Source organism: Struthio camelus, chromosome 6, assembly GCF_040807025.1.
Source record: "Struthio camelus isolate bStrCam1 chromosome 6, bStrCam1.hap1, whole genome shotgun sequence".
Lineage (NCBI taxonomy): Eukaryota > Metazoa > Chordata > Aves > Struthioniformes > Struthionidae > Struthio > Struthio camelus.
Genome location: NC_090947.1, coordinates 8,754,388 through 8,781,969, shown reverse-complemented (window position 1 = coordinate 8,781,969; position 27,582 = coordinate 8,754,388). Strand labels below are relative to the sequence as shown.

At 44.8% G+C, this 27,582-nt stretch overlaps 1 protein-coding gene across 8 annotated transcripts in view; it reads right to left on the bottom strand.

Moving 5' to 3' along the window:
• Nucleotides 1–27,582, bottom strand: part of PARD3B (par-3 family cell polarity regulator beta) — a 437,068-nt gene that overhangs the window by 98,389 nt on the left and 311,097 nt on the right. For all 8 annotated transcript variants that reach the window (XM_068948053.1, XM_068948054.1, XM_068948056.1 and 5 more), the window contains one exon: nucleotides 308–418. In XM_068948053.1, the coding sequence (XP_068804154.1) occupies nucleotides 308–418 (111 nt within the window). The remainder of the gene's footprint in view (nucleotides 1–307; nucleotides 419–27,582) is intronic.

Sequence of the window (27,582 nt, the reverse complement as noted above, 5' to 3'; positions counted from 1 at the left end):
AGCAGAGAGAAGAAAATCAACAAGTCAGCCGGCCTGGGGAACGGGCGGAGGGGAAACGGGCTCTGAAGGAACTCATCTTCAGCAGTTTCACAGAAGCTAGGATCTGAACAGCAGCTCCCACAGGGAACGCCCGGAGAGCGCGGCAGGCGGAAGGGCAGCCCCGAGGCCCCCGCGCTGCCGAGGCCCTGCCGCTCGCGGGCACGCGCTGGGGCTTCCCCAGCCAGGCGCCGGCCGGCCAGCCCTTTAGGCAGTCCTTGTTTGGAAGCGTTTCGCCTGGTGAACAAAGATGCTGACACCGTTTACTCACCTTTCACGTTCGTCTTTCATTTTCTCCACTTCCTCCTCTTTAAGTACGCTGTGCTTTGGATTCCCCTTCTGATCCACTTTCCCACTTTTGTCTTCTTTCTTCTTTCCAAATCTGTTTAAGGTATCAAGGGAGGGTCAGGAGGAAACGATTACTACAAGAATAAACAGTATTTATCTATCATAAAGCACAGATTTTAGGCGATCACGACACTGTGAGCTTTTATCTTGATCTCTCACCAACGTTGCACATTGCAAAACACGTTACAAGTTTTAAAGAGGCTATGCGCCATGTGAAGGGCTGATTACAAACCGACTTGGACCTTGAACACTGTTGGAAAGAGAAAGTTTAAAAAAAAAAAAAAAAAAAAGCACCCAAGCCTGATACGCAAGGCACTGCCGGGCTAGACTATTATTAGTGCACATTTTAAAGTGGCTGAAGGTTCTTCTTACCGCAGGACGGCTCTCTGAAAGTAATCTGCCGCGGCTGCGGTGCCAGCACACAGCCCGGACCACATGTTCTGCTCTTATCATAACTGTTGCCTCTCGCTCAGGGCTGGTCTTAATTTAAGGAGTTGTTCTTTGTTCAAACTGAGTGTGCAATCAGACAACAAGAAAAAACCCTGCTATGTTCCAGGTGTACGAAGCTAGAGAGTTCCTAAGAGCTCCTTCTGAAAGTACATCTTGGTCTGTCCTTCTGCCTAGTAATATATATAATCATTTAACATTTATGCTGTGAAAGCGCTCCAGAGATGCCGGCCAGTGCTGGGGCCACACTCTTCTATACGCTTGTGCAAACACGCGTAGCATAACAGTCTGCTTCACGCAGCCTGTACAAGGTGACTAAACTGAGGAGCTGCATTGCATTTCTCACAGAGCTAATCAGAATTCTGGGTCAAATATGCCTATGAATAAAGGGCCAAAAAGTATTAAAAAAAAAAAAAAAGCCCCTTCTCTTCCTCAATTTGAAGTTCTCAATTCCACAAATGATCAGCTTGTGTCTTCCCATGCAAATTAATGTCCTTCCATGCAAATCAATGATAATATGCGAAAAGAGTAATGATTTCCTCATTAAATATGCTATAGTGACAACTAATTACTCCAACTCAAAACTGCAAACTCTTCTCTGAAAGTCTGCAGTATTGCCTGGGTGATCCTTCTTTTACCCTTTCTGTTTTTGATGTCAGCTCAAACCGCCTCAAGCGGAACAGCTGAACTACTCTGCATACAGTTAAGCTGTAAACTATTGACTTTAGGTTTCTCCTCTGACCAAAGCAGAAATCTTGCAAAGAGTCAGTCTCGTAAGGTAACGATCCCAATTTTTAGCGTGTTTAATCAATAGGTCTGAGCCTCCGGTCAGATGAAGTTCTTAGGCACCGTGCAACAACTTTTCCAGACAACGAGAACTTGGTTATAAAGGGAATGATGGGCATGAGACGGACATGTAACATTTGGCGCTAACGAGAAGGCGGTCAGGCACTACAGGTACGAGGCATGAGATGCTTTATCATGGCTCTGCCATGTGTGCTGGGTGCAGAAAGAGCGGTGTCTCAGCACATGGCTTTCCTTCCTTTTTCTTAGATGTGGCAATCTTAAACTCTTTCAGGGATCCTTTGATCAAAATATTTATGTAGCTATCTACAAAACTTCAACTCTATTTTTACGGTCCCACTCATTTCAGTGCTTCCAGAACGACAGCAGATACTTTCCGCGCTTTTGCTTCTCTTGGGAAGAGCGCAGCGCGCTGACTGCGCTCCTGCTTTCTGAGTGCTGGCAGTCCCCGGAGGCCGGAGAGCCACAAGCCCCGTCTGACACGGGGCAAGAGCAAGAAGGTGCAGCTTGTACGGGAGAGCGAGAAGGGCTCAGCTTGAGACAACCCCGGCTTCAAACAAAAGCTGGATGAAACCTCGCATATATTGCTTTCCGTAGGCGTCACACAAACACCGCTGCTGACCAGTCGGCCAAACGATAAACGTCCCTGGGATGAGCCCAGCAGGGACCACCTGGAAACCCTCTGCTTTCTGCTACTCGCGCCCGCCATAGAGGTCTCCCGGCAGTTCCCTCAAGAGAGGCTACATTAGCACTTGCATCTTGGTCCTAATCCAACTCCCGTACTGTGTTTATATTCAGTCTGCCTACTTTTCTCCCACAGTTTCAATTATGGTTTTGCGGAGTCTCATATTCGACTGTAGTACGTATTGATTTTGAAAACATTATTCTTCGGCATTCTGTGTTGCTGCAGGGAGTTGAAGTTGGATAAGTTGCGGACTCAAGAGGAATATATATATAAAAAAAAAAGATTTTACATCCTCTCACTTTCTAGCCTAGGTATTATTTGCTTACCGAGGAAATACGTTTTAAATAAAATAAAGTGACAATTCTGATTGTAATAACTACCAGCTTGACAACTGTCAGCAAAAACAGTGCTGTCTGCTGGTAGAGCTGCTCTTGCCACAAACTGGCAAGTTCTAGAGCAATTATAAACTAGGAATAGCGAGCTGGTCTTGATGAAAACAACTTTTGTTTTGTTTTGTTTTTTTTGCTATTTTTGGCTTCACATGGGATTTGTGCAGGTTTATAATATTCACCTGTTACACTAAACATACAGCATATATAGCTCAAGGCTGGAAAAATGCTCAGATTTTTGGCCTCTTTTGCACGTTATTAAATCCTTAAAATCCATTCCTTTTTTATTATTATTGTAATATGCTTTGCAGCTCAACGAAAACCTCACATAAACATTAAAAAATAACAACAGCAAAAACGTAACACTGTTAAGGAAAGCGACACAGAGTACGCAGCATTAAACCAGAAAAATCCAGCATCGTCTCTGCCTGAATACATACACCGTGTCCTAAAATTTACGGTCTGCTCGCTGGTGTGTTCTGAATTACCATGGGCTTATGATGAAGAAATTAACTCCTACCCGTTGTAATCTTGCATGGTTTTGTGCACTGCAGGCTTAATGGTGCTCTGCTGCTCATAGGACAAAAAAGAAAGAGAGCTTGCCTTCCAACAGGGTTTGGTCCTGTTCACACTGAAGTCAGTGAGAGGTCCGCTACTGGCTTCAAGAACGACAGGATACAACCTACTGTCACAATCACATTACGGAATTAATCAAATTCATCATATTAAAAGTCTATGGAAACTGAATGGCTTTAGGACTTGAGGTTTCTAAATCTCCAGGCAGCAAATAATTGGATTATGGTAAAAATCTGCCTTTTCTATTAATACTATTGACAGAAGAATAAAAATACTAATGAGAAAACGTATACCGCATCAATGTTTTAAAAGGTCTGTTCTGCTACGCCGTACACAGTAAAATTTCCCTATGTTAGCACGCGACACAATTGTTACTCTCTGAAAACTTCAGGTAACAAATGGAGCAATTTAATTAGAAGACCTGAAAACAAACGGACCGTTTGCATCCTCTCCTTCTACGCCCCTCTATGCGAGTTTATTTCAAACGCAGTCGCTTGCGACCCTGACAGCAGGGTAGAAACTCGTAACTTGCCGGGCTGCGTGGAGGAGCGCCCCAGGACTCTGACCACGCCGCTGTAAAAGCACCGTTACAGACACCCAAGTGCTAACACCCTCAGTATACTTCTCCGTTGAGAGCGGGGCTGTTGCGACCGCGCTGGGCGCAGCCCTTCTGCGCGCGGAAAGGGACTTCCTCAGCGTGATCAGGGCGCAGAGACGCACCAACGCAAATGAGTCATCCCGGGGCGGGGGCAAGCACGGGTACAACAGCGAGGAACCATCCTATTGCTTTATCTTTCAAGAGAAAACACGAACGTCCTGCGAACAACTAGCCTTTTCTCCCTTTGAAGCGTTAAACGAATGAAAGCGCTGAATCGCAAACGAGGGTCCCCTTTCGGCTCTGTTCATGACTACTCCGTTGGCTGTGCTATAAAAACATACGTATGCTTCCCAAGGCTTGCGAGGATAAAAATTAAAACAAACCCTCTCTAGGCGTACTCCGTCATACTGGGGATAAACGCCGCGTAGGCGAGACCTAAGGCTGTGGTCATGGCAACGCTTCCTTTCCGCGTGCAGCTCCCAGATCTCCAATGTGTTGATGTTTGCTTCAAGGATTACAAAGAAGGGAGGTCTATAAAGTCCCAGACTTCTAAGCAGCAGAAACATCTGCTGGGTAGAGAGAGCCCCAAGCAGCCTGCTCACTAAATCCAGCCATTTGGACTTTTTAGTTAATTCGGTTGCTCCAGATCAGGAGGTGTCACTGCCGCTAACAGGGAACATAACCGAATTGCAAACATCTGCGGGGAAATAATTCAAGATGGCACAAGACACAGTCAAGCAAGATACACAGCCTAACAACATCATAAAATCTTGACACCTCCAGAAGCGATCTGTGAAAAACCGGAGCGATTTGCAAAGTACATAGAACAAAAGCTCCGGCTCCTAGTCGTTTCACGGCAAACGGGGGAAAACGCTGCGATGATTAAAGCAGCTCCCTTCTCAAAGACTAGAAATAACCCTTAATATTAAATTTAAACGTGAGCAAGAATGAATGAGTGAGCGAGAAAGATAAAGATACTAATAAGGTATGATTTTCAGGTCCACACAGGGACTATAAAAAGCTTATTAACTGCCACTCTTGCCGCGTGTTTTAAGTTATTTTATCACTCAGCTTTACAGCAGAAGAAATACTGTAGAAGCAGCACTGTGCTTTGATTAATCACTTTCATACATACCCTTTTACAGAGCATTAAACATCGCCGTAAAGATCCGCAGTGAGTCAGACTTGTTTGTGATTACAGGCCAGGCTCATTTTACATTTATGTTAATAGCAGCATTAAACGAAATACATCTTTTACGTTTTCAGTGCTTTTCTGAATACCTACAAGGCTTGTTACTAAACGTTTACTTATCGGACAGAAGTACGCCACTGAGCGCTAATCCCGGGGGACCAAAAGCTTCGTAAAAAGCTGAAAACCCTACAGAAAGGGGAGACGGTGCTGCGGCAGGGGCCGCCGTCGCGAGCGGCGGGCGCTCCCAGCAAGGGCCGGGCAGCGCTGCTCCGGGCCGCCCCGGTGCCACGGTCCAGCTCGCGGTGCAAGGCTCCGCTCTGCCCGGGGCCCCGCGGGCGACGGCCGCTCGGTGCCTCCCTCCCTTCCCGGCTGCCCCGCAGCTCCTGCCTGCTGCCCCCCCCTTACCACGAAATAGAAAAGACTGGTTTGGGGAAAAAAGCAGCTTCTGCTCGGCTGTGCTGCTGGTGTCTCCCTGCCCGCCCGCCGCCGCGCTTCCCTCCCACGGCGGCGCCAAGCCAGGCGCGGGCGGGCGGCAGGCAGAAGCACCCTGCAAGGTAATCCGGGGAATCAAAAATAGCTGCCCTCAAAAGGGAAAAGCGACCTCACCTCAGGTTTACTGAATCAACTGAGGTGCAAGACAACCTGCTAACAACTTCCCGTGCTATAACTGCGATCCGTGCTTGGAAATTTAGCTAAACTTCACGAACGTCAGCATGCTCACGTTTAGCTGCCTTCAAATCCATTCGGGAGATAATCTGCATTATTCTAACGCTGCAACCATAGTAAAACTCATTACAGAGGGCAGGAAAAGAAAAGGCTATGTAGGAAACAAATATGCAAAAGATTTTTTTTCTTTTCTTTTCTTTTTTTTTTTTTTTTTTTTTTAAGAAGAGTGAAAGCAGCCTCTTTAAAGAGATTCACGTTATCAACAGCAATGTTCTGTTGTTCCCGTTTCTTCTGCAAGTGTTGGAAGAACAAGCCCCCTCCCTCCTTGACATCTTTTTTAAAAATTTATTGTAGACGAGACTGAAACTAGACTAAAACAACCGAGCGTCCAGATCCAGTCCCACGGGAATAAAACTTATCTTTTTTAACAACTCTGATTAAACCCAACCTCCCCCCGCCACCCCTTTATTTCTTTGATGCTCAAATTAGCATCTTTTCTCCAGCATGCTGAATTAATTAGTACAGTGACAAAGAATTAGTCCAGATAGGATCAAAGCTGAAACCATATTTATCTAGAATTCCAAATTAAGAGCAGGGTGCATTAACCCTCAGCGTTTCATGCAACCTTCCTCACCCATACTAAGCAAGCCTTCCAGAAGTTCATTCAAAACATATCAACAGTGCAAATTTTTCCCCACTGAAGCTTTGCTAAAGGGAAAAAGAAATTCGCCATGAAACCTGCTACAGTGGGGAACTGCCTTAATGCATATACTGCATATACGGCTCATGATGTAACTTGGAGGCATCAGTAGAACAAAGCAAACCAAGCTAAGACAAGACGGTTAATCACATTTGTATTAACGCTTGGATCATCACATTGTGCACAGATTTACGGGCTAATCAAAGAATTCATAGCACCGCATCTGAGAAGCCTGCCTGCCTGCTGTAACACCCCACAAGTAAATAACACATCTACAGCCTCCAACAGAGAGGGCCGCGCTCGGAAGTGAAACGTCAAACAGCAGCCCTGGATTACACAATGAAGCCTGCCCTGAAAGCACCAGCCACGCGGACAGTAATAAAAGGAATTCTCCACTGCCAGGACTGCTGTCTTGAACGCTACCTGCGCTTCAGTAGCGGAGAAACGACTGGAGGCTGTCCTCTACGTGAAATGCAAGAAGCTGCTCTTTTGCCTCGAAATTGCAGGCTAAAGCTAATCTAAACAGACACCCCAAAATCTTCTCACGCATCTCCCTCTCTAAGCCTTGAGCCCCATTTTTCAAATGGGGAACTTGTCCTTAACGTAGCCAGGAGCGAGTTACAGTAACTCAATCTGCTAATGAGACATCAGGAAACCCTTACCGGGGAGGTAGCTCTGTCCATGAGTACCACACGCCAAACACTACCTCCACAACGCATGAAAGGTCCAGGGACAAAACCCAACAAACACGACGGTACCCTAAAACTTGGGACACCGGAGTTTCAAGTGGCTGCTGCAAAACCAGAAGGGGGTCGTCTCTCAAATCAGAGTGGAGTATGTCTCATCGGCTACTATGTAAACACAGACAATAAATAGCAGCTATTAAGGGTAGTCCTTAATATTTCAAGAAATTTATTTTTAGAAGATATGCTGAAGTTGTCTGAGGGTGGGAGATGTTTATTATGAGGGGTGTCCCCCCCACTATGATTTAGCTGGAAAATAAGTGACACTGAACAGCAGCTCTGCATTTGTTTCTGTTAATTAATGATGTTTCAAGCACCTGAAGACAACGCTCTTGGGTATTTTTGGTCACCAGAACAAGAATTCTGCATCCCACATCACGTATCTCAGGCAAGAAAAACCTACAACAATACAGCACAGCTATGACTTGCCGCTTGACCAGAAGGAGAAGCTGATTTATAGTCTGTCCAATGCACCAAGCCCTACTTGCTTGTCCACCAGACTGTATAATTACCCTTCACCCAAGTAAGGAGTTGTTCCCATATATTCTTATTTTTCCCTGTTTTCCTACAGCACTAGCCATTTTTCCCCTGCTTTGCTCTGTCCTACAGGCAAGTCATTTCTTCCGAAGTGAATGCTAATTCTGCTCTAGATGGTGTGCAGAAGCACAGCTACCCCTGCTCTGTACGGAGCCTGCAAACACCAACCGGGGGCAACAAGGCAATCCCACCCACGCCTCGGGCACGGCACCTCTGTTCCCAAAGCACAGGGAAAGGATCAGAGCACAAAGGTCTTTTCTCTTGACCCTGCCCGCTTAATTCCTGCTTTACAGCCACTCGTTTTCTCATTTCTCCACCAAAACAAAAAAAAGGAGCAGACATTCAGGACAGCTACTAGTTTTTCCAGGAATTTGCTATCCTCTGTCACATGGGAAAAAGAGGACTGCAGCTGCTGCGTGAACCTGCAGGGAGATGGCTAACGCATCCTGGCGAGGCACAGGTGACTCCCCGGGCAGCCTCTCAGAGCTACTTGCCCATTCGGCTGTTTTCTCAGATGTGCGTAGCCAGCGTCCCTCTGTGTCCCACCAGCACCTCCAGCCCTCAGCAGGCAGCCAAGAGTGACCCGGACAGCGAAAAGCTGAACAGAAGGGAGGAAAGAGATAGCCCTTTGGGAGCCAAACTTGACAAAAACAGGCTGCTGAGTTGGGTTTTTTTTTTTCTTTCATGCTTCCTCCTTCTCCGTTCCGTGTCTCTTCTTTTTCCCCTACTACTAGTGGCACAGCCCCAAGACTTACTAGACTATCAGCTACATATGTATGCACAGTATACATATATATTATATGCATGTTTATGATACTAGGGACTCTTCATCTTTCTGGTATCACAACTGATGATATTCGGTGCTTTGCTTAGCATTTCAGCTGCTAAGGCACTACATGAGAATATCCACTCACTGCAAAATATTGCGCTCAACCCTCTTTGGCAATAGAAGAACAACTTGAAACTGTGACATTGTGAGAAATGCAGATACAAAAATCGTGAGGCAAATTAAATACACATAACACATTTGCAAAACAAACCTGAAAACTTGCTACATTTGCACGCAGAGCCACGATACGCTGAGGTGTCAGACTTGCTAGTCATCTCACATCAGCAACGTTCACCTTCTCAACCATACCACATGCTTTCCTCCTCTTCTCTGCCACAGTGGGAATTTGTCAGGGTTTATCGGAGTTTCAGGTAGTGAAGCTGCTCGTGGCAGGCTCCAAGGAGACCTGCAGGGTTACTCATCTCCAGGAGAGAACGTGACTCTCACAAAATGAGCAGCAGTACAGAGGACTCCCTTGGCTTTGGGATCGAGACAACGCCCTGGCCTCCGCGAAAGCTCTCTGCTCTACAGGAACATAATCACTCTCTAGTGATTGCTCATGGTAAGCAAATGAAGAAACTGGAACATTAAGAGTAGAGATGACTTGCCCAATTTAAGAAGTCCTATACTCTTTCTCCGCTAGTCACCTTGGAGTTATGACTACAGTATTGCTGCACATCCACCTGCCTCGTTTTCCTATCGGTTTGTTAGGTGGCTTTTCCCTTTACTACTTTCCCCAGCTTCTTCGCGGTCTCTCTGCATTCATTTCCTTTTTCTCTTCACGCACGTTATTCCCCCTGCCCTTGCTTCATCCTCCTTTCATGTGCTCTGCTGCTGCACTGCTATGGAAATACCCCTTCTGGGAGACTTCTGCTGGAGACTCCACGAAAGGAACGCACCTTGGGAAAGAGACCTCGGGCCTCCCAGGCACGGCACAGCAATAAGCAGCGGAGCCACGCAGAGATCGCTACGGTAGCTGAGCTACCAAAAACGCGCGCTCTTCTTTCTCAGCAGGACGCATTAGCCGGTATTTGAGCTCTGCGCTGCTTGGGCAAACCGCTCACAGCACTTGAGAGGCGCTGAACTAAGACCGTACACCGTGAAGAGGCTCCGGGCCTCCTCCGACGGGAGGCTTGCAAGAGGGAGAGATACGGACGCTGGACAGGAAAGGGAGGTAGTAAAGGCAGAGGGAAAACATTAGAAGACTTTTGGTCGGTTGCACAACGAACCGTGGAGGTTAGAGCATCGCAAACCCCAGCCCTGCAGCCTCTACTACAGTTGACGTTTTTAAAAAGCAGCAACATTCAAAACAGTGCCAGAATAAGACAAGGAGAGGGGAATTACATATACTGCAGTTTGAAAGATGTGTTTCAGGATAATAAATAATAGATGTTTTTGCATTTTGAAACTGTCAAAATCAGTCCTTCTGAAAAATAATACCTTCCCTCCCTGGCCTTGGCCATTGTACATTACTAATTAGACACAGTAGTTTGTGGTTAACATCTTCCCCACAGATTTATTATTAGCCTGTATATTCTGTTCAGTAGAAATCTGCTAATGGTAAGGTCTGCTGGAGGCCAATTTCATGAAGCCACTGGGAGGAGAAATCTGTTTGCCTGTCAAAACAGTGGCTATCAATTAGAACTTGTAAATGCGATTCCTTCAGCGTCTTGGATGGCAGCAGAGATTTCCAGTGATGCTTTAGGGGTCTGATTCATTTTTGTATCGCAATAAGGGAATCTTTCAGACAAACAGCTGTCCGCATGAAACAATTTCACCATGGTTTTTCAGGGCAAGTCCAGAAGAACCCGTCTGGCCTGCCAAAATTCCCTCAGCTATCTTCCCAGAAATCCTAGCTTTAAAGCATTTCATGTGACGTACTGACAAAACCGCTACTACCTTATTTCTGTGGTTTCCTTAGGAAAACTTGGCTTAGGATAGCTACGGGGAAAAACACAATGAAGTCGCCGAAAGACACAACGCACGCGAAAAGCGGCAGTGGAACGATGCAGTTCCACTGCTCGCTGATTTAGGACCGAGCCCTGGAACACAGACAGCAATTTCCCCTTTGATACTGCACTTGGCTCTCGTCAGCATTGGTGAGAGTTGTGTGCACGTATTGATGTGAAGATGCTCTCCAGCATTTTGCAGGGAATTAACAGCACTCACTTGGGGACTGAAGGAGGCACTGCCTGTCACTCTCTGCCAGTTCACTGGGCAAAACCCTCCGCTACAGATTTCCGGATGGAGCTCTTCCCTGTTCTCCTCCCCACAGCAAAAACTGACACTAAGCAAAACGTCAGGAACAGGAGCTGGAAAGCGGTGACATTCAGGGAAAAGATAAACTTCAACCTGCCTTTGTCAAGACCTTCTGCCACTAGGCTTTTGTGGATTTTGGAAGTAGTTATTAGAAAACACATTGGTTAGTAATAGCTGAGTTTCAGCTTTGAAGAAAATGACTTAAAGTATTTTCAAATCTCAACATATTGTGGCTTTGGGATACCAGCTATTACCAGCTGGTGGGGTAATCCTAGGTGGGGGTATATAAAGACAAGACTGCTAACCCTCCAGCACTCCCCTGCTAATTGCATATGCCAAAGGAGCGACCAGTCAGTACAGGTGAAAGCAAAGGGCTCCACCATACTCACAAAACGGCTCTGGCAGCCGAAGGACAAGGGTTCAGCGTGGGGAAGGCTTCACCCAGTTGCTGTCCGCAACAGACTCTCTCATCAGACTGGGAAACTGGACTGAACTTATTAAAAAGCCTTCCTCGGTGCCACTTTATAAATAAAGAATAAATATCAGCATTAAGTGACTGAAATTTTTAGTCAGTTAGGTGAACTACACAGCTCTGTTGTATCTGCTTTCAATAGTATTGCTCATGAACTATGTGCCAGAAACTTTCTTTATAAGGCTCCAATCAAGACCTGGCAATCATTTCTGTTTCTTGAATCTTAAAAGCAACCATTCTTGTGGAGTAATCAGAACGAGAAATAGGTTTTACTGGAGAAGGTCAGAGAAAATTTCTAGAATAGTGCTTAAACCCATTAAGTACTTTTGTTTTGCAGGCTTTTGCAACCACGTAGCCCAAAGCCGTACGAACAACAAACAGCCCAGATTCCCAAATCTTTTTCCTCCTTGCTCATTTCTTGCCTTTCACACATCGACTCCCTGCCGCAGATGTGTACAAGCTAATTTTAGAAGATTCATTATTAATGTTTATATTACCATCCTCTGGTTAGTTTTTGTGTGACAACGGATGGAAAAATCTATTTCTCTGCCTTCTCGTTTGCATATAGCGATGCTTTATTTGCCACGCAAAGGCTTTGACTTCTCTTCGCAATGCTCCGGCAGCTCCGTGCTCTCAGGTGATACTCGTTCATTCAGCTATTTCAAACACTAAAACAATGGTGCTAATTTTATCTAGAGACAAAAATGAGCACAAATAGCCTGCAAATTCTGCACATCATCATCCCAGCATAAAAAAAGTAAGTCTGAAAAAGAACTTAAAAAAAATGAGGGTGATAAAACGAGAAGATGTTAATTCAAAGCCCACAGCAGCACAGAAGGCCAAAGAGCACAAGTAACATCTGGCATCATTTCACTAAAACTTATGTCATAGTAGATGCCAGGAGAAGGCAGCATTATTGTACGAATAAGAAGTAAACAGTGTTGATAAAAACTACCGTAGGGCTAACTACATCAATGAATTTAACCCTTTTTTAATTTCCAACAATGCCTGATTCAACCCTGCTTCTTCCTGAATGTGCTAGTTGTTAGCCTTTGTCCACCAAGTAATCTGTAGGAACAGTTTTGGCTTACAGGTGCAATCCAAGAACTAAACACAATCATTATTCGCTACAGGGAACATTATGGTTATTCATCATCCACTGCAATCGCTTGCATGTGTTGTTTCTCCTTCCTAACTGGATGACTCATCCTTCAGAAACCACCTTCACCAGCAGAGAGGAGGAGAAGCCACTCTTCACTTCTTGAACACACACACATTTCAGCCAGGGGCCCGAGTATTTCCTCCGTGAAAACCCCCACAGCAGTACGAACGTAAATGTCTCCCAACGAATGCTCACATTTGATCAGTTATGCCCAGCTGAAAGTGTTTCATCTGTAAAACAAACTAGACCTGACTGTGAAACAGCTTAAGCATCTGCATTTCCATTTCTTTACTGTATCCTTGATCTTCTACTAAGAGGAGGAGTGAAAAGAGCACCTAATTTATCATCTATATACCATTTGTTATCTGTGTACCAACTCTTCTTTCAATTTATTAGAAATAATATTTAACATTTATTTTTTCCTCAAGATACTAATCGTTTATTTAGTTGTCTTTGTACTCTTATATCACTGTTGTGCATCTAGACAACCGGACCAAAGATGAACAGAATTTTCAGATGAAGCTGCATTAGTGGTTTATAGTGCCATGATCACGGGTTTTGTCGTGCTCTTGTAACTAAGCAGGTCAGTTGTCTGGCCTCAACTTTGTTTTTCTTCTTCCTGTGGGGAAATGAAACCCTTGTACTCCTCTCCCTGAAGTCGTACCATTTCCTGCCGTCTTCGGGCTCACTTGTACGTGGCCGCTCACTTGTACCGCTGTCTCCTTTCCATCTGCTTTGGATAGGTAAGTATCCTTACAAATACAGTCCACCGATCTTTAGAAAAATGCAGTAAGAGGATACAGGAATAGAAAGCAGAGAAAACTGTCAAATCCAAGGTCCTAAATTTCAGTATCCGGAAAGCTGCATATCTGGAAAAAAAACATTCCCCCAAGTCCATTCACAATAGCTGGAATTAACACCTGCATCTTTTGCGCATTTAATGCTCCAGTGCTGCTGTTGGACATCTTCAACAAACACAGCTAGCATTTTAACAAAGTGGTCAAAACTGGGATGAAGCTTAAACCTTTTCATGTTTAAGTACTGTATTTTCACATTAAGCAGAGCACAGTGATACTTTTCTCTTACATAATATGGCTAGTATTCTCTGAAAGTGAAATGACACTGAAAACGTTCTGGTCTTGCTCAAGAAATATCAGGGAGAAGGAACGGGAAGTCTGAGAAGCAAAACGCCCGGACATGGGAAGAAAGTAAACAACACATTCAACTGCACTGAAGTGTAAAAGATTTGCTTGTTGTCAATGTGAATACAGAAGAATTCAAATGTAGCATTTAGATTTAAGCAGAAAGGGACGAGAAAAACATACCTAAAGGAGGAACAAATTTCATATCTGTGTCACTTCTGTTGTGGGGAATTACCCGGGGGAGGAGAAAACACTAATATCGAGATAGATATCCAACATCATCACTACTATCTTGACCTGCAGAATGAAGTTCGGTTGATTTCTGAGTGTTAACTACGCTTTTTAAAAACATGTTTACTGGATACCACATTCCAATATGCTTTATCAGCACAACTAAACAAAACAAATGCACAGCGAAGCCCAACCAACATCCCCTCTGGGAAAACCCCTCCCCTCTTTCCAGGGGTCACTCTCCTGCATTTGAACGTGGCCCGGGAGACAGAGCATCGGCTTTCCGCCGCCTTTTGGTTCCAATCACAGCATTTGCTGAGGAATGCTCATTTCCCCGAGGCAGAGCCAAAAAGAGAAAGGTCTGTTTCATCCTAGCCCATCTCTTGAATTCCCTAGTAGATCCACTGTTTACCATTTTACAGAACAGCTGCTCAGAACAAATGCAAACATTGCGTTTGTCCTGTGATAGTCAAGTCGTCGTATCAGAGAAACTCCACTTCTCCTTTCAAGGAGTGGAGATATTTCACAGATGCGTTATTTTCCTGAATATCAAACAAAGAGAGAAAATGAGTTGAAAACAAGCTCAATGCAACTTCATCAAGACATGGAAGACAGTTCTCCAACTAAAAGGAAAAATATTAAGATAAATGAAGAAAGGCCTCTTTTACAATCATTAAACACTAGCCTACACATAGGATTAAGTTTAGCCAACTTACTCTACTCATGACCCCAATTTTTTGAATTAACCCTTATCGTATCCCTTGATGCTCCAGAAATAACATGAGCTCTCAGACCTGTTCTCTCCTGAATCCCTTCTGAGAAACGGGTTTGCTTCTCCTCTTCTGAACCTTTTATTTAACCCCAAACCAGCAACCAAAAATAACTCAGCAACCCATATTCGCAAGATGAATAATCTGCTACTCAGTAATTCCTTCTATCACTAGCCTGCACCCTTAGCCTCTGGGGCCTTCCACACCCAGCAAAGAAGCCCAGTTCCTTGAGCCCTCCTTTCCCAAACCTAAACTATAATTACCTCCACAAATGGCAAGGACAAGCCACTGCACCCTTCTCTCGATAGGCTTCATCCTCTTCTGGTGAGCTTTAAGGATCCAGCAGTAAGACGAGCTCTCCAACTACTGCTCTCCTTAACCGCAACCCTAATCATGGGGTTCACTAGGGAACGTAAACCTGTAGGATGCAGGTATGTAGGACTGCACAGACTCTATGGTTCCTCCATCCTTTCAGCTCTACTGACCTCGCAGAATTCTCCAAAAGCACCACAGACCCGCCTCCATCCTGACTTTAATACTAACCTCAGTACTAACAACAGGTTACTGTTTAGATTCATAATTCGGATCAACATCAACACCACGGAATTTTGCTGGCACCAGCCACCACAGTTTTGAGGACCTGGCAGGGTCGAAAAAGTACCTGTGTTCTTTAGCACTTCTTTTCCTTAGCCCTAGTTTTAACTTCAATGTTAATCCTAGACCTAAAATACAGCCCAATGACCTTAATCAGGGCTAATCTTGATTCTCTGCAGCTTCTGGCACCAGTCTTTGACACTTCCCTAAGAGCTAGCAAGATACAACCAAAAACAGTCATCCCTCCGGAACCCCAATCCCTTCCACACAGTCTGAAACCTAATTTTCAACCTGGGCAGACAGTAATCAAAGACCCCTGCTCCTGACTGTCACCAGCTCAAACTCCATCCCCGGTGTCTTTAGAAAAGCAAATTATGTGCTTCCCCTTGCTCCTGTTCTGGATCTCACCTCTAACCCTTCCATGGCCCTAGAGCAAAAAACAGGTGACTATAGCAACTGTATCTGCAGCAGAAATAATCATAAATCATCAGATTCAGCTTTTCCCAGCTCTCAAGCTTACTGGCTCTTTGCTGCCAGCAATATCCAAACTCTTCCTTTCCTGAGCTTTTACTGCAGCGTAAACACAAAATTGTGAGTTGAAAACAGTGTAGTCAATTGGTTTTGTCACTATTAATCCTAATCCAAATCCATTTGACTACCCTCTGACACACCGGCTTACAGTCTTGTAGCACTTGTGAATCCACTAGGAGTCTATGGCCTGAAGGTGCCCCTCAGAGGCCCATGAAGCCCTTTTGTATTTAAACGGAGAGGGGGTCTTGCGAGTTCTCTTTACTAGCACCAGCTTGAAAACTGTCTCATCTCAGTCTTTCCTGCATCTAAGACAGGCTGCTGCAATGCAACCTTGTCCTTACAGAGCACCTGTAGAAGTCAGCTGGTGCAGAGTTAATTCCATTTTCTCACTGCTATTCTCGCACATGGCCTTCAGCTATTGGCAACTATCTCAGATTGGGGATATGGCTATCCATCAGACTACTTTCCACTTGATACCCCTTCATCATGATGAGACCAGATGGGATCCACTTTTTGAAACTGGCTAGAGCACTTTCTTACTCAAGGATCAACATCTGTGGAACTTACTGTCCTGGAGGACTGCCAGGTTCAGGATCCAGTGATGCTCAAAGGAGAATATTCTCTTCAAATACTTTGTTATTTGTATTTGCATGTATGTGATAGGAGACAGAACGAGGGAAGACAAAGCAGCTGATGCAGCTTAGTAGTACAGTCAGAATGCATACGATAACGACTACGGTGAGGAGGTCTCAAAGCTTTCTAATGTTTTATAAGAGCAACTAACTAACAAGGGAAGCGCTTTATAACAGTATAAATTTTAAAGGTGCAAGCTGCCCCTTATTTCCCGGAAAGTCAAAGACTGAGAAGAGAAGGATGAACTCAGTGTTAAATAAGAATTAGTCTGGCATCTGTCATCAATTCACCACTGTATAAACTGCGTGATCTCTCCGCACCACTACTGACCAAAAGTTTAATCCACATGAATAAGCTATTGCATTCATTTCTAATACCTTTCAAAGCCATGCAGAACTAGAAAAACTGATTTTTTTTCAATAGGCTTTTAACCATAGGCGTGAAGCACATTCCCCCCTTTTCCATCCCTTCTTAATTTCCTTATATAGGGCGATTTTCAAAGGCACCAAGTCTGGCCTCCCCAAATCTGCAGAAGCCGGTGGTTCTTTCTCCCCCACAACATGCCTTTTAAGCTTTTTGCACCAGAGCATCATAAGCCAAGAGAACGTGCTTCTGAATGGCAGCAGTATTCTAGCTCCTGCAACATCTTAGAGAAGTGTACAGCATCATAAAACAGTGGCACTTCTGAAGGGGTAGCCTGTGTGCCAGTTGATTCTTCTGTACTTAGGAAGAAGCCTCAGCAGAAAAATGGAGAAAAGGACAGGGAACGAACAACGCTGGAAACTTCTTTAGCTGCTGACTCCTCAAGACACTTGGCAAAATCTCTCCAGAATCACAAAAACTTGCCTATTAGGCACAAGCAGAGCAGGTAGCTGCCTAGGGCAGCCAGCTGGCTGAGGAAGTTGTGGCCCCATCTCCTCCTCCTTGGCCTCCATCTGCACCATACTGCTAGGGACAAAAGGCGTAGTGGGACTTCTGACCGCTCCGCACTGTGAGGATGGGCAGGGGCTGGAGATGGCCTTGCAAGCCCCATTTGCTCAGAACAGACCAGCCATCTGCCCCCTGCACTGGCAGTCAGGGGCCGGTCACAAGGAGGTAACATTCTTCTTGGAACCAACTGCTAGAGAAATTAGAAAAAAAAGAAGGATCCACATCCATAGAAATTCAAACCAATTCTTTCAGGTCCTCCTGCCCTCCAGGACTCCCCTCGTTCCTCTACCAAAGGAGGCTGTGACTTCCTCTCTTTTCGCCTGTCTTCCTCTCCCAGAACACAAGAAAAAAGAAAACTCAACGCTGCTGCTGTGCACAGTGAGGCTCTCAGCAAGCCTCCCAGTGTGAAGAGCCTGATGGCCCATGGGGCTCGGGGAGAGACGAAGCCCAGAGCTCCAGCCAAGGGGCTGCCAAAGGAAGGGGTAGGCTGAAAACAGAGGTTTCTCTCTGAGAACTTGTTCACTGGGGATATGGCTGGAGGTCTTGGGCCAAAGCTAAGATGGTGATATGAGATTATTTAAAAAAAAAAAAAAGTTCTCAGCTGTGCTTCCTGCATATTGAAAAAAGGTTGTTTTTCCCCCTGCTTTAGCAACAAAAATAAATAACTACTGGAACAAATGGAACTGAAATCAAAATAAACAAGGCTATTTTGATCTGACATTAATTGTATAGCAGAGCGTGTTTCATGCAGTGAGCAAGTTGTTCATGCCAAGGTTGAAAAAAGTGAAAATAATTAAATATACACTCTGTACTTTTTTGTTCCCACCTACTTCAAGAAATCCTTAGAACTTCTCAGATGAACTCTTCTAGGGAAAAAAGCACATGCAAGACCTTGCTCTGTACATTAACGTACAGAAAAAGAATATGTGCTTATGCAGGAAGTTACAACACTGTCGCTGAATTGTCTCTTTCAGTGCCCCTTCTAGACAGCATGTATTCAGGGGGGAAATGCCATCAGCCCACTTTTATTCAGCTTCATAACTATACCTCTAAAAGCCCTGCAGTCCTCCAAATGCTCTGCTTGGGAACGGAGCAGGGAGAGTTCCCTGTATTAATACTGAAGCTTGCTTCAAGCAGAGCCTGACCACTTCTCCAAAGATTTTGGACAAATATCTGCCTAACAAATACCTCAAGCCATTCCTGCAGGGCTCGAGCTAATAGCCGGCTCGGCGCTCAGAACCGGGGCTGGCACGCCAGCGCTCGCATGAGCGTGAGCTAGCCCACGTGCGAGAGCGGGGACGCTAGCCAAGCACACAGGGCGGCTACAGCTAGCAACTGGCACTATCAGCTCCAATCAACAGTGGTATGTACGTAGGCACCTTCAACCAAGCACAGAGCGTGCAGCCTAGCTGCAAGTATACTCCCTTTTCAGCTCCTTTCTGAATTAAAAACCAACGAACCAGCCCGAGACAGGCTCTGGGGAGAATATAGCCAGCAAGTTATAACCTAGCATGTCAGAAATAAACAAAACCTTATCATCACCAAATCATTTTAAAAACCTTTTAGAACGTTATTATTAGCCCTGCCTGATATCAGGTGCATGGGGAAGAATAGTAAAGCCTGGTTTAGAAACATAAAGAGAGAGTTACTTGCTTCTGCCTGTGTGACCGCGAGTCAGTTGCTCCCTACCGAAATCACGGTCCCCACCGACACTAGCAGAGGCAGGATACAAGCAGGCAGCGAAGCAGGAGGAGCTGGGAGCCAGCGCGGGGCTCTGCAGGGCTGGAGCCGCTCGCTCGCCCGAGGCGGCGCGGGAAGCGTGTCCCGACCCGCTGCAGCGCAGGGCAGCCTGCCGCCTGCCACCCGTCCCCCGGGGGGACAACTGGCACATTGTTTGGGTGCCTACGTAAATGTTTGCCTACTTAACTATGCACATAATCATGCCCATATGTAAATATCCCACATTTCGCAATACACACATATTTAAATGCATACATATTTAAATAAGAATCACAAGTAGAAGACTAACTTCCCTCTTGCTACCATCAACGCGGGCCTGATCCGACGCCCAACAGAACGAACAGGAATTTGTAAACTCTCTTCAGCGAGCGCTGGACTAGGTCTCGGGAGTCCCCCCCCGGCTCCCTCCTACACACCCGCTATCAAAATCCTCTAACAGCTCAGTACTTCCTCAGGCCATGTATTATAATCACCAGTTCCGACCAGGGAATACCAGGACACAGAGGCCTTGTGAGAAGAGGAACCTGGGAGCCTCAGACTAGTGAAAGAGCAGAGGTTTCCTCCCGTGCTCCTTTCAGCACACGCTTTTTCACCAGATAAATATAAATAAGTAGCACAGCAGTTGTTTAGTGAAGAGCTTAGAGACATATTGTTCCCAGTGCCCTAATTTTCCTGACACAATTGGTAAATTTAGACATCTAATTAACAGTCTGGGCCATTTATCAGGTTACTAGTCGCTGTTTTTTTTAAGGCTGTCAGTTAAGCTTTCCATACCTCAGACACATATTCTCCATCACCAGACTGAGCCCTAGGCCTCACACAGAATGATTACAAATGCCTCTAACACATCCTCATTCTGTTTATATGGGCTTTACAGAGCTCCAGGGAGAGGAACTAGGGTCATCTCAACGGCTAGTTTCAAAGTAATGTTGTAACACCTGCATGCGTGGGATGGAGCAGACCAAGCAGGAGAAAGGGTGCAAGAGTTTACAGTTCATTTCTAACGAGTTAGCTGGGGTACAAAGGGATCCAGGAAGAGGCGCAATATAAAACATCTACTCCATACTTGTCGGCATTTTTGTAATTGCATTCTCAATTCTCATTTTGTAGGTCCCTGTTCTAGGTTCATAAATGCATATTCTCACCCTCTTTTGTGGCAGTAGCTCTTGCCTCTTAAAAAAAAAAAAAAGTTTTCCACAGTGAAAAATTGTTTAACCTTAGCAGTGACACTGTTCGATTTCAAGTCCCTTTTCATCACAGATGGAGCAAAGGAAATTAAGAATCTTCAAACAAAAAGGAAGATTTTTGGAAAGCTCATTGCCACATGCAGATATAAAAGGAGCTTGTAACGTTATGACAGATATGCAAGCTTTGTTTGCAACGTGAAAAGTCTTTGACCAGATCAATGCTACAGGCTAAAGTGAATCCTCTTTACAAGCACTGAACTTATTATTCACTTCTTTACTAAAGAATAACAATCATCTATCATATAAAGTATACACACACTCTCTCTCCCCACAGAAGGAGGGTAAAATTGGTCTTCTAGTTTATACTAAAAAAACCCCCAAAACATAGCTAAATACGTGTAAGCATCAAATTCCTATAATGATATTCCAGACTGAGAAGGCTCCATGCAGTTTGAAAGAGAAATATCCCAAGAGAAAAATCAGGATCTCTTCATCCATTTTGAGCTCCTGGACCATTCAGGTAACTGTCAGATACCTAAGCCCGGAAGCAGGTAAAAGGAGAAAAACTCTGCAGAGGTAGGTATCTATTTATACGTGCTCAGATGAGCCACAACCTGTTTCTTCATTCTGTTACTAGTAACGATCAAACTAAAATTGCAAAGGTGACTAACTACCGTCAGGGTTACGCCTTGACCACATGAAACCTGCTTTGCCGAAATCCAGGACACTAAAAATCAAAAATGCCTGCAAGGAACATTCAGTGGGAAGAGATAATCCATAACATTAGGCATGGTGAAAGAAAGCTCTGCTACACCCTTCTTTTTTTCACAAACGTACTTTAAATAATCAGTTTCTAGGGGGTGGTTGCGGTTTCTGCCGGCTACTTCCTCTGCGAGGAAGAAGGGGTGTACAGCCCCACGTAGAGCTAGGAGGAAAAATTCTGACACTCTTTGTCAGAAATCAAACATCGCATAGCGCAAAATCCAATCCGACTTCATGCTAATGTCAAGTAAGGAAGACCTCCGCTATGCCTCCCCGGCAGCCGCGGCCTGCTAGGACAACCCGGGTCCCCGCAGCAGCCAGCTGCTTTGGGCGCTTGGCTCTCCTTGGCAAACAATCTCAGCTGCAAGGGTGGGTGCCCAATGAAAATAAACAGAGTTTTCAAAATATCACAACACCCTTTTCGCTGCCTTCCTCATCCCTCCCTGAACGATCTTTAACTGGGTTCCAATTCTTATGTTCTGCCCGGAGATGAAATGAGGTGCTCTGGCAGGTAATTTAGCAATAATAAACTGCGCAGCACATGAGTTTTAAGGCTTTCTGCTTTGGTTCTTTCGGTAGCTCTTTCAGTGCCGTGGGTAAATTTCTGCAGGAAACGCAGCAACCCGAGTTTGCTGGAGCTGTGTCTCCGGGGGTCGCGCGCATGCCTGGAATACGGGCCAGCCAGCACAGGCAGCTCTGCACCATCGCCGAGCAAAACATTCACGCCAGAGATCATCACAAACCTCCACAAATTCAGGTCACGGGGAGGTTATTCTTCTGAAAGGGCTAAAGTATCAGGATTCAGAATAAAAAAGCATCTTACAAATTTAAGCACAAGGTTGTGACCAGTGGCTACTGAAATACCTAGAAAATGCCTGTGAATAGAATAATTATTACTGGTTTCCCAGGCGAAAGCTAGCACCTTTGACTGAAGAGTAACAACTAACTTGGGTTAGCAGAAAGCTTGATTGAAACCATTATGTTTCACTCACTCACCGTGGTTGATCATGCCTACAGAGACTTCCTTCATTATATAAAGCGTGTAGAAGATAAATGGAACAAAAATCTCTAGGATAGTTAGGTCAGACGACATACACCACAGTGACACATTTTCCTCTATGAAGCCAGAAATTTCCAGTCCTCAGACGTGATAGACGTGTCAAGTTTACTTTCAAGGGAGAAAAAAGGTGCTGCTACAGCTCTGGCTAACCTTTGTAGCAACCCTTAATTCACAGAACAAGCGTGGCATCTTCCCCGAGAAAAGTTGATCTCCTGCTTCACGCCTTGAAGCTACTCTGGGCCTTTGGTACCACGACAAGATTTTGAATTAGACAATAAGGATGAAACAGGGGAAGAGAGTCTGGTGAGGCACAGGGTGGGAAAGGCGAGGAGGAATCAGAACAGCAGATGGTAACGTTTGTTATGTTTCACTTTTACAGCCCAAATAAGTCTAAAACCCAAAGCAACTATGCTGCTTCAATGTAATTAAGTGCTTCACTAATGTGAAAAACCTCTCTTTATGAGACACAGCAGAGTACAGAAGAAGGTTGCCTCTGAACGGCCACTCCAAAAAAACACCTTAATCAAAGACATTTGCCAGCCTTATCGAATACAGATGAACAAAGTTAAGGGCTGGAGAGCATCTCTGTTAGCAACAAAAAATTGGCAGCAAGTCTTGGGTACGTTCAATTACCTTAAAACAGAATTCACCTCTTCATCATACAAAATCCTGAATAGATTTGGGAGGTTCTTCAGAGTCCAAACACATAGAATAACGTTCAACACATGTCTGTCTGCAATGTACTTTTAACTCGAACCCAAGTATTTAATAAACCAATCCAGACTACTGCTCTCAAGTAGATGGGAAATGAGTACGAAGTACTGACCTTAACTGGGGGAGGGGAAAATTCAGGAGGATCCAGCTGCACTGTACCCACAGAAATGCCCAACTTCCACAGCTGGCTGCTGAGATCTGGAGAATCTTCACTTTGTAGAGTTACTAGTATGCCCCCCCAAACCCAAAAGGTGCAGCATTTACCTCCATGTTAAGAAAAAATATCCCTTTTCTTTGGAAAAGAAAAACAGCAAACTCCTTTTTAAAAAAAGGCATCATGAACAAGACTTCGTTCTACGTTATCTGTAAAAAGTTAAGTACAGCTATTCAGAGCACAAAGTATAACTCAGAAGTAATGAGTCCTGTGATAAATTAAGACTTGCTTTCATACGTTATAGAGCTTTCCCTGCGGATTAAGGCATTTTGAGCTACAAAGTCAACCTACAGCTTTATTGGACTATTTTTTTTAATAATTAATGGGATTACATGCCAACATCTATATTTTATTTTGAACAATTTTCTTATCAGAGACACTTTTCTGAACATTAAAATGAAATAAAATCAGATTTACGATTAAACACTGCTTTACTGAGTTTGCAAGTTAAATTGTGGAGCAACATTATGAAGCGAGAGGAACAGCATGTGCAGCTGACTCATGTATTTTCATTGTCCAAGAATCAAGTGGAAAAAGGTAGAAAAAAATGCATACCATATATGGTGAAAAGTGGACTGAATTTTTAAAATACTTCCAGTCTTTCAGTGTTATTCTAGGATATTTTTAGAAACTCAGTTGGGAAGGAAAAAAAAAAAAAAAAAGCAACACCACTTTCAAGAGATACAATGACGACCAGAATGACTTGTTTCACGAGCTCTAAAATCACATCAACTACTCAAGCCGTACTAGAAGGGGACCAAGAAGGGGGCAGTGGTAGAGATCATCCTCGAAGGGGAATGGTCTGCCCTCATGGGGGAGATTTCCTTGCACGGGTCCTGCGCACTGCGCTGCACCTGGCAGCAGAGCAGCCCGAGCATCTGAAAACTCCTGCGATTCCCTCTACCTTCCAGTGTTGTTTCATTTATATATAATCCATATTACTTACTTGCTGAGATGTTGCAATAAATAACTGGTGTTTATAAAGTGGTACACTGATATTTTTTTATTCAAATTACTACCAAAAACCCCCACCCAAGATGGATTAGCTAAAACTCAGACAGGACTGAAAAACAAAACAAAAACATTGTACAAAACTGACCAGAGATTCATTTACTCTTCATCCCACTTCCTATTATCGACTAAGAAATTCAGCTGCTTGACCTATGCTGCCCACACTCCCTAAACGAACACTTCGGAGAAGCAAATAAACAACATAAAACAGCAAAGCTAAAGAGATTACCAGTTTCTCTCTTATTTCCTGCTGATCACTGCCAGGCTACGCTTCTGCCCCAAAGTGCAGACTTCATTATTAAAGATGGACAGAATACAAGTATATTCAGGGGAGGCCGGTTGTTCAGGAAATAGCTGTAATTTGGTAAATAGCATAATAAACACTTTAGCATCCTTGATGCAATGGGTAATGAGCCAGTGCAGTCATAAGTATGTACATAACAATGTTAAGATTATACTATATTTCACATTATATATCCACACACGCACACGCATGTAGAAACGGCCGTATAATATTTCAACTCTTACATTTGTTTCTCTCCTGACATAAATTTATTCCTTTCTCCTCTGTACTCAACCAGTCACTTGTAAAAGAAAACAACATTTTATTTTCATTCTTTGCTATTTCTCTTCCATTTTACTTCTAGTATACCTACATAAACCATCAGCAGCTTTTGTTCATCACGGCAACTGGAAGCGTTGTATTCTGAAGCACCAGAGATCCTGGAACTAAATGCAATCTCACAGCAAGTCGTCAGCACGTCGATAGCCCAAGCGGCGGAAGGCGATTTAAACCCCCAGCCTGTTCTCCGTGCCACCATGGGGAATAATGACAAACCGTAACATAACCCATTCATCTCACAGCTGAGGGGGTAACGAATTACGGAGATAATTCAGCCACTCGCTATTAAAAGATTACAAAATTAAAAATGAAGTTTTTTTTTTTTTTTTTTTAAGGCAAACTACCATGTTTTCACATGAAGCGAGTGAAATAGCTTGCAATGCTTTTGATTCCCTACTACGTTGCAAGGGCCAGCTTGCATCAAGATCTCAGATTGAACTAGATTTGAAGTTAGCACTTCTCTAGTGTGAACCTCAATCCTCGTTCGGACCATCTACTCCAAAAGCTGAAAGTATCAGTACCTCTAGACTTTCTTGCAGCTATTTTCCCCTTTTAGCATTACCCAGTTATAATGAGACTGCAAACGCCCATAGTAGTTTTTGCTTAACATCATTACTCTCCCTCCCCCCGGATCTGTCTACACTGCACGGTGCAAACTATGAGGAACGTAACTGGAATAAAGCCTGTATTTTACATGCTGGGCTTTTAAGTTCGACATAGCCTGCGGTTTCAAGTGAAGTAACAGTGGCTTCATTTCACAACAAACCTGTGAGTTTAAGTAATGAAAAAACGCCCTTTATCGAACAAGCATCAAGCCAGTCCTTCCATCCAAGGGATCTGGTTACCCATAGACTTTTCAGGTTAATTCAGTGACAGATGAAATATGTACAGAACTGAAACTGCTCCTTATGTACTATGGGTAAATGCATGTTTCCACAGGAGACTACTCAATCATTACATGCAGGATACAACATCATCTAATATAAAGTGACTTTTTAATACAGACCATCTGCAACCTTTCTATCAGCTCCATCAAAACGTCTACCCAGGGTCAATTAAAAAATACCTCAAAAGTTTGATTCATAACCTTTTCGCTTTCCCAAATACACTTCTGCTGTTTGCAGAGTAGGAACTGGGAGGCTGGGAGAGGTGCGAGGAGAGGGGAAAGCCTACAAGAAAAATTAGGTTGTCAGAAAATGTCAATAGCCACAGTGAATCTCCTGTAAATGATTTTTGGAAATCTGTTTCACTTTAGGTATAACCGAACAATAACAAGCGTAATGCCACCTTTCATTTCGGAAGCAAGCCGAGAAGGGTCTCTGTATCTGGACACAAGCCCTAAGTGCCTGAGACACAGGCAAGTCCCGCGCGAGGTGGGCCGCAAAGTACGTCCCCAGCTGGCGGGGGGACCTGGAAAGCTAACCGTACCGGGCTGAAAGGAGGGCAATGAAAGATGATTACAAGTGTTATGTTTAACCCTCCCTAATTATGCTGAATTTGATCTCTGTTTGCTTCATTCACTCACAGGCATCACGTGGCAGCATGCTCTGGAGGGCCGGGGAAGGGCTGCTCAAGGAGGCCTGCCCTTCCCCGCCCCGACGGCCCAGCCTACCCTCCCCGACCCTGCCAGCTCGCCTTCCCCCTCCTCACTAGACATCTAGGCGATTTCCAAAAACCAGCCTGGGCACTTCAGGCTGGTGGGCCCCAGGCAGCAGTCACATCACGTCGCCCACGTTCCCGAGGGCTTGTGCGGGGCTTGTGCGGGGCTGAGCGGGCCCCCGAGCAGCGCCGGGGGGGATCAGGAGGGGAGAGGAAGCTCTTCTGCCAGCGTCGCCCGGCCCTCAAGAGGCAGACAACGCGCCGCTCGTAACCAAGGGAGAAGCGCAGAGATACGTCTTGATTTGCACGTTCGGTATTCCCTCTCTGCTCCTGGAGAGCTGCCAGTACCCTTTATCACTCGTTTTCAGCCCATAAGTCTGCGCCGACCCCGCCGCCAGCCCGCGAGCGCTGGCGCTACCTTGGGCAGGCTCTTGCTTTCCCCTGAGCGCTGCCAATGCCACACCGGAGCCCAGGGGTCCCGACGAGCTGCGGCCGCGACCCCACCGGCCATCACTGTCTTTCCCTTGCGTTTATGAGTCGGTGCCTTGTCCGAGGTTTATTACCGTTATGTACCTTTCTGGGCCACGAGTTGATACCGCTTACAATCCCCTTTAGCTTTGCTCCGTGTTCTAGTCATGTGGGCACTGGCCACATATTTACAGTTTAATAGCAGTCATGACCTTACAAAAGAGGTTCCATTTTTCACCCACATCATGCACATCTTTTTAGAAAGCTCCACCTTAGGTTCAGTAATTAGCACGGTCCTTTCCCTAATATATTATAAAATATATTGTACTTCTCTTTTCCAGGCCGCTAAATTTTACTACGCAAGTAAACGGTAGAGTTTATCAGTTTTTCATTTGATAAGCGTTTTCTCTTTGTTTCTCTGAGAGGCCAACCACTAGAACTGATCAGTTATGTCACGGGCTGAATTTTTTAAATTTCAAAATTGTCATATTTGCTTGTATTTCTACAATAAAATATCTTGGATTTTAATTAGAGCGACTCTTCAGATGAGCACTTCAGCCCAATTACATTAAACGGTTTCAAAAGGGAGAAATCGGAGTAAAAATAAGATATTTTAATTGAGCCGGTCTTATCTTTTCTTTCAGGATTATCCGCTCCGGCATGCGCGAGGCTTTGAACTGTTGCCTCACTCGGGCAGAACCTTTCGACGAATTCTTAAAACTCCCAAGGACAGAAACCCGCTACCTCCCCCCGCCAGCACCGAGTGCTACATGACGGAAACAGTCTGTTGGATGGTTTAACACCCATCCATATCTGCTGGAAACATCTGCTAGTTTTTTCTTCAGTATGACTGACAGGCTCCAGGATGCTCCGCTATTTTGAAACACCTCCTGGTTATTCGGGTTGCCGAAACCCTTCCCCGCCTATCACC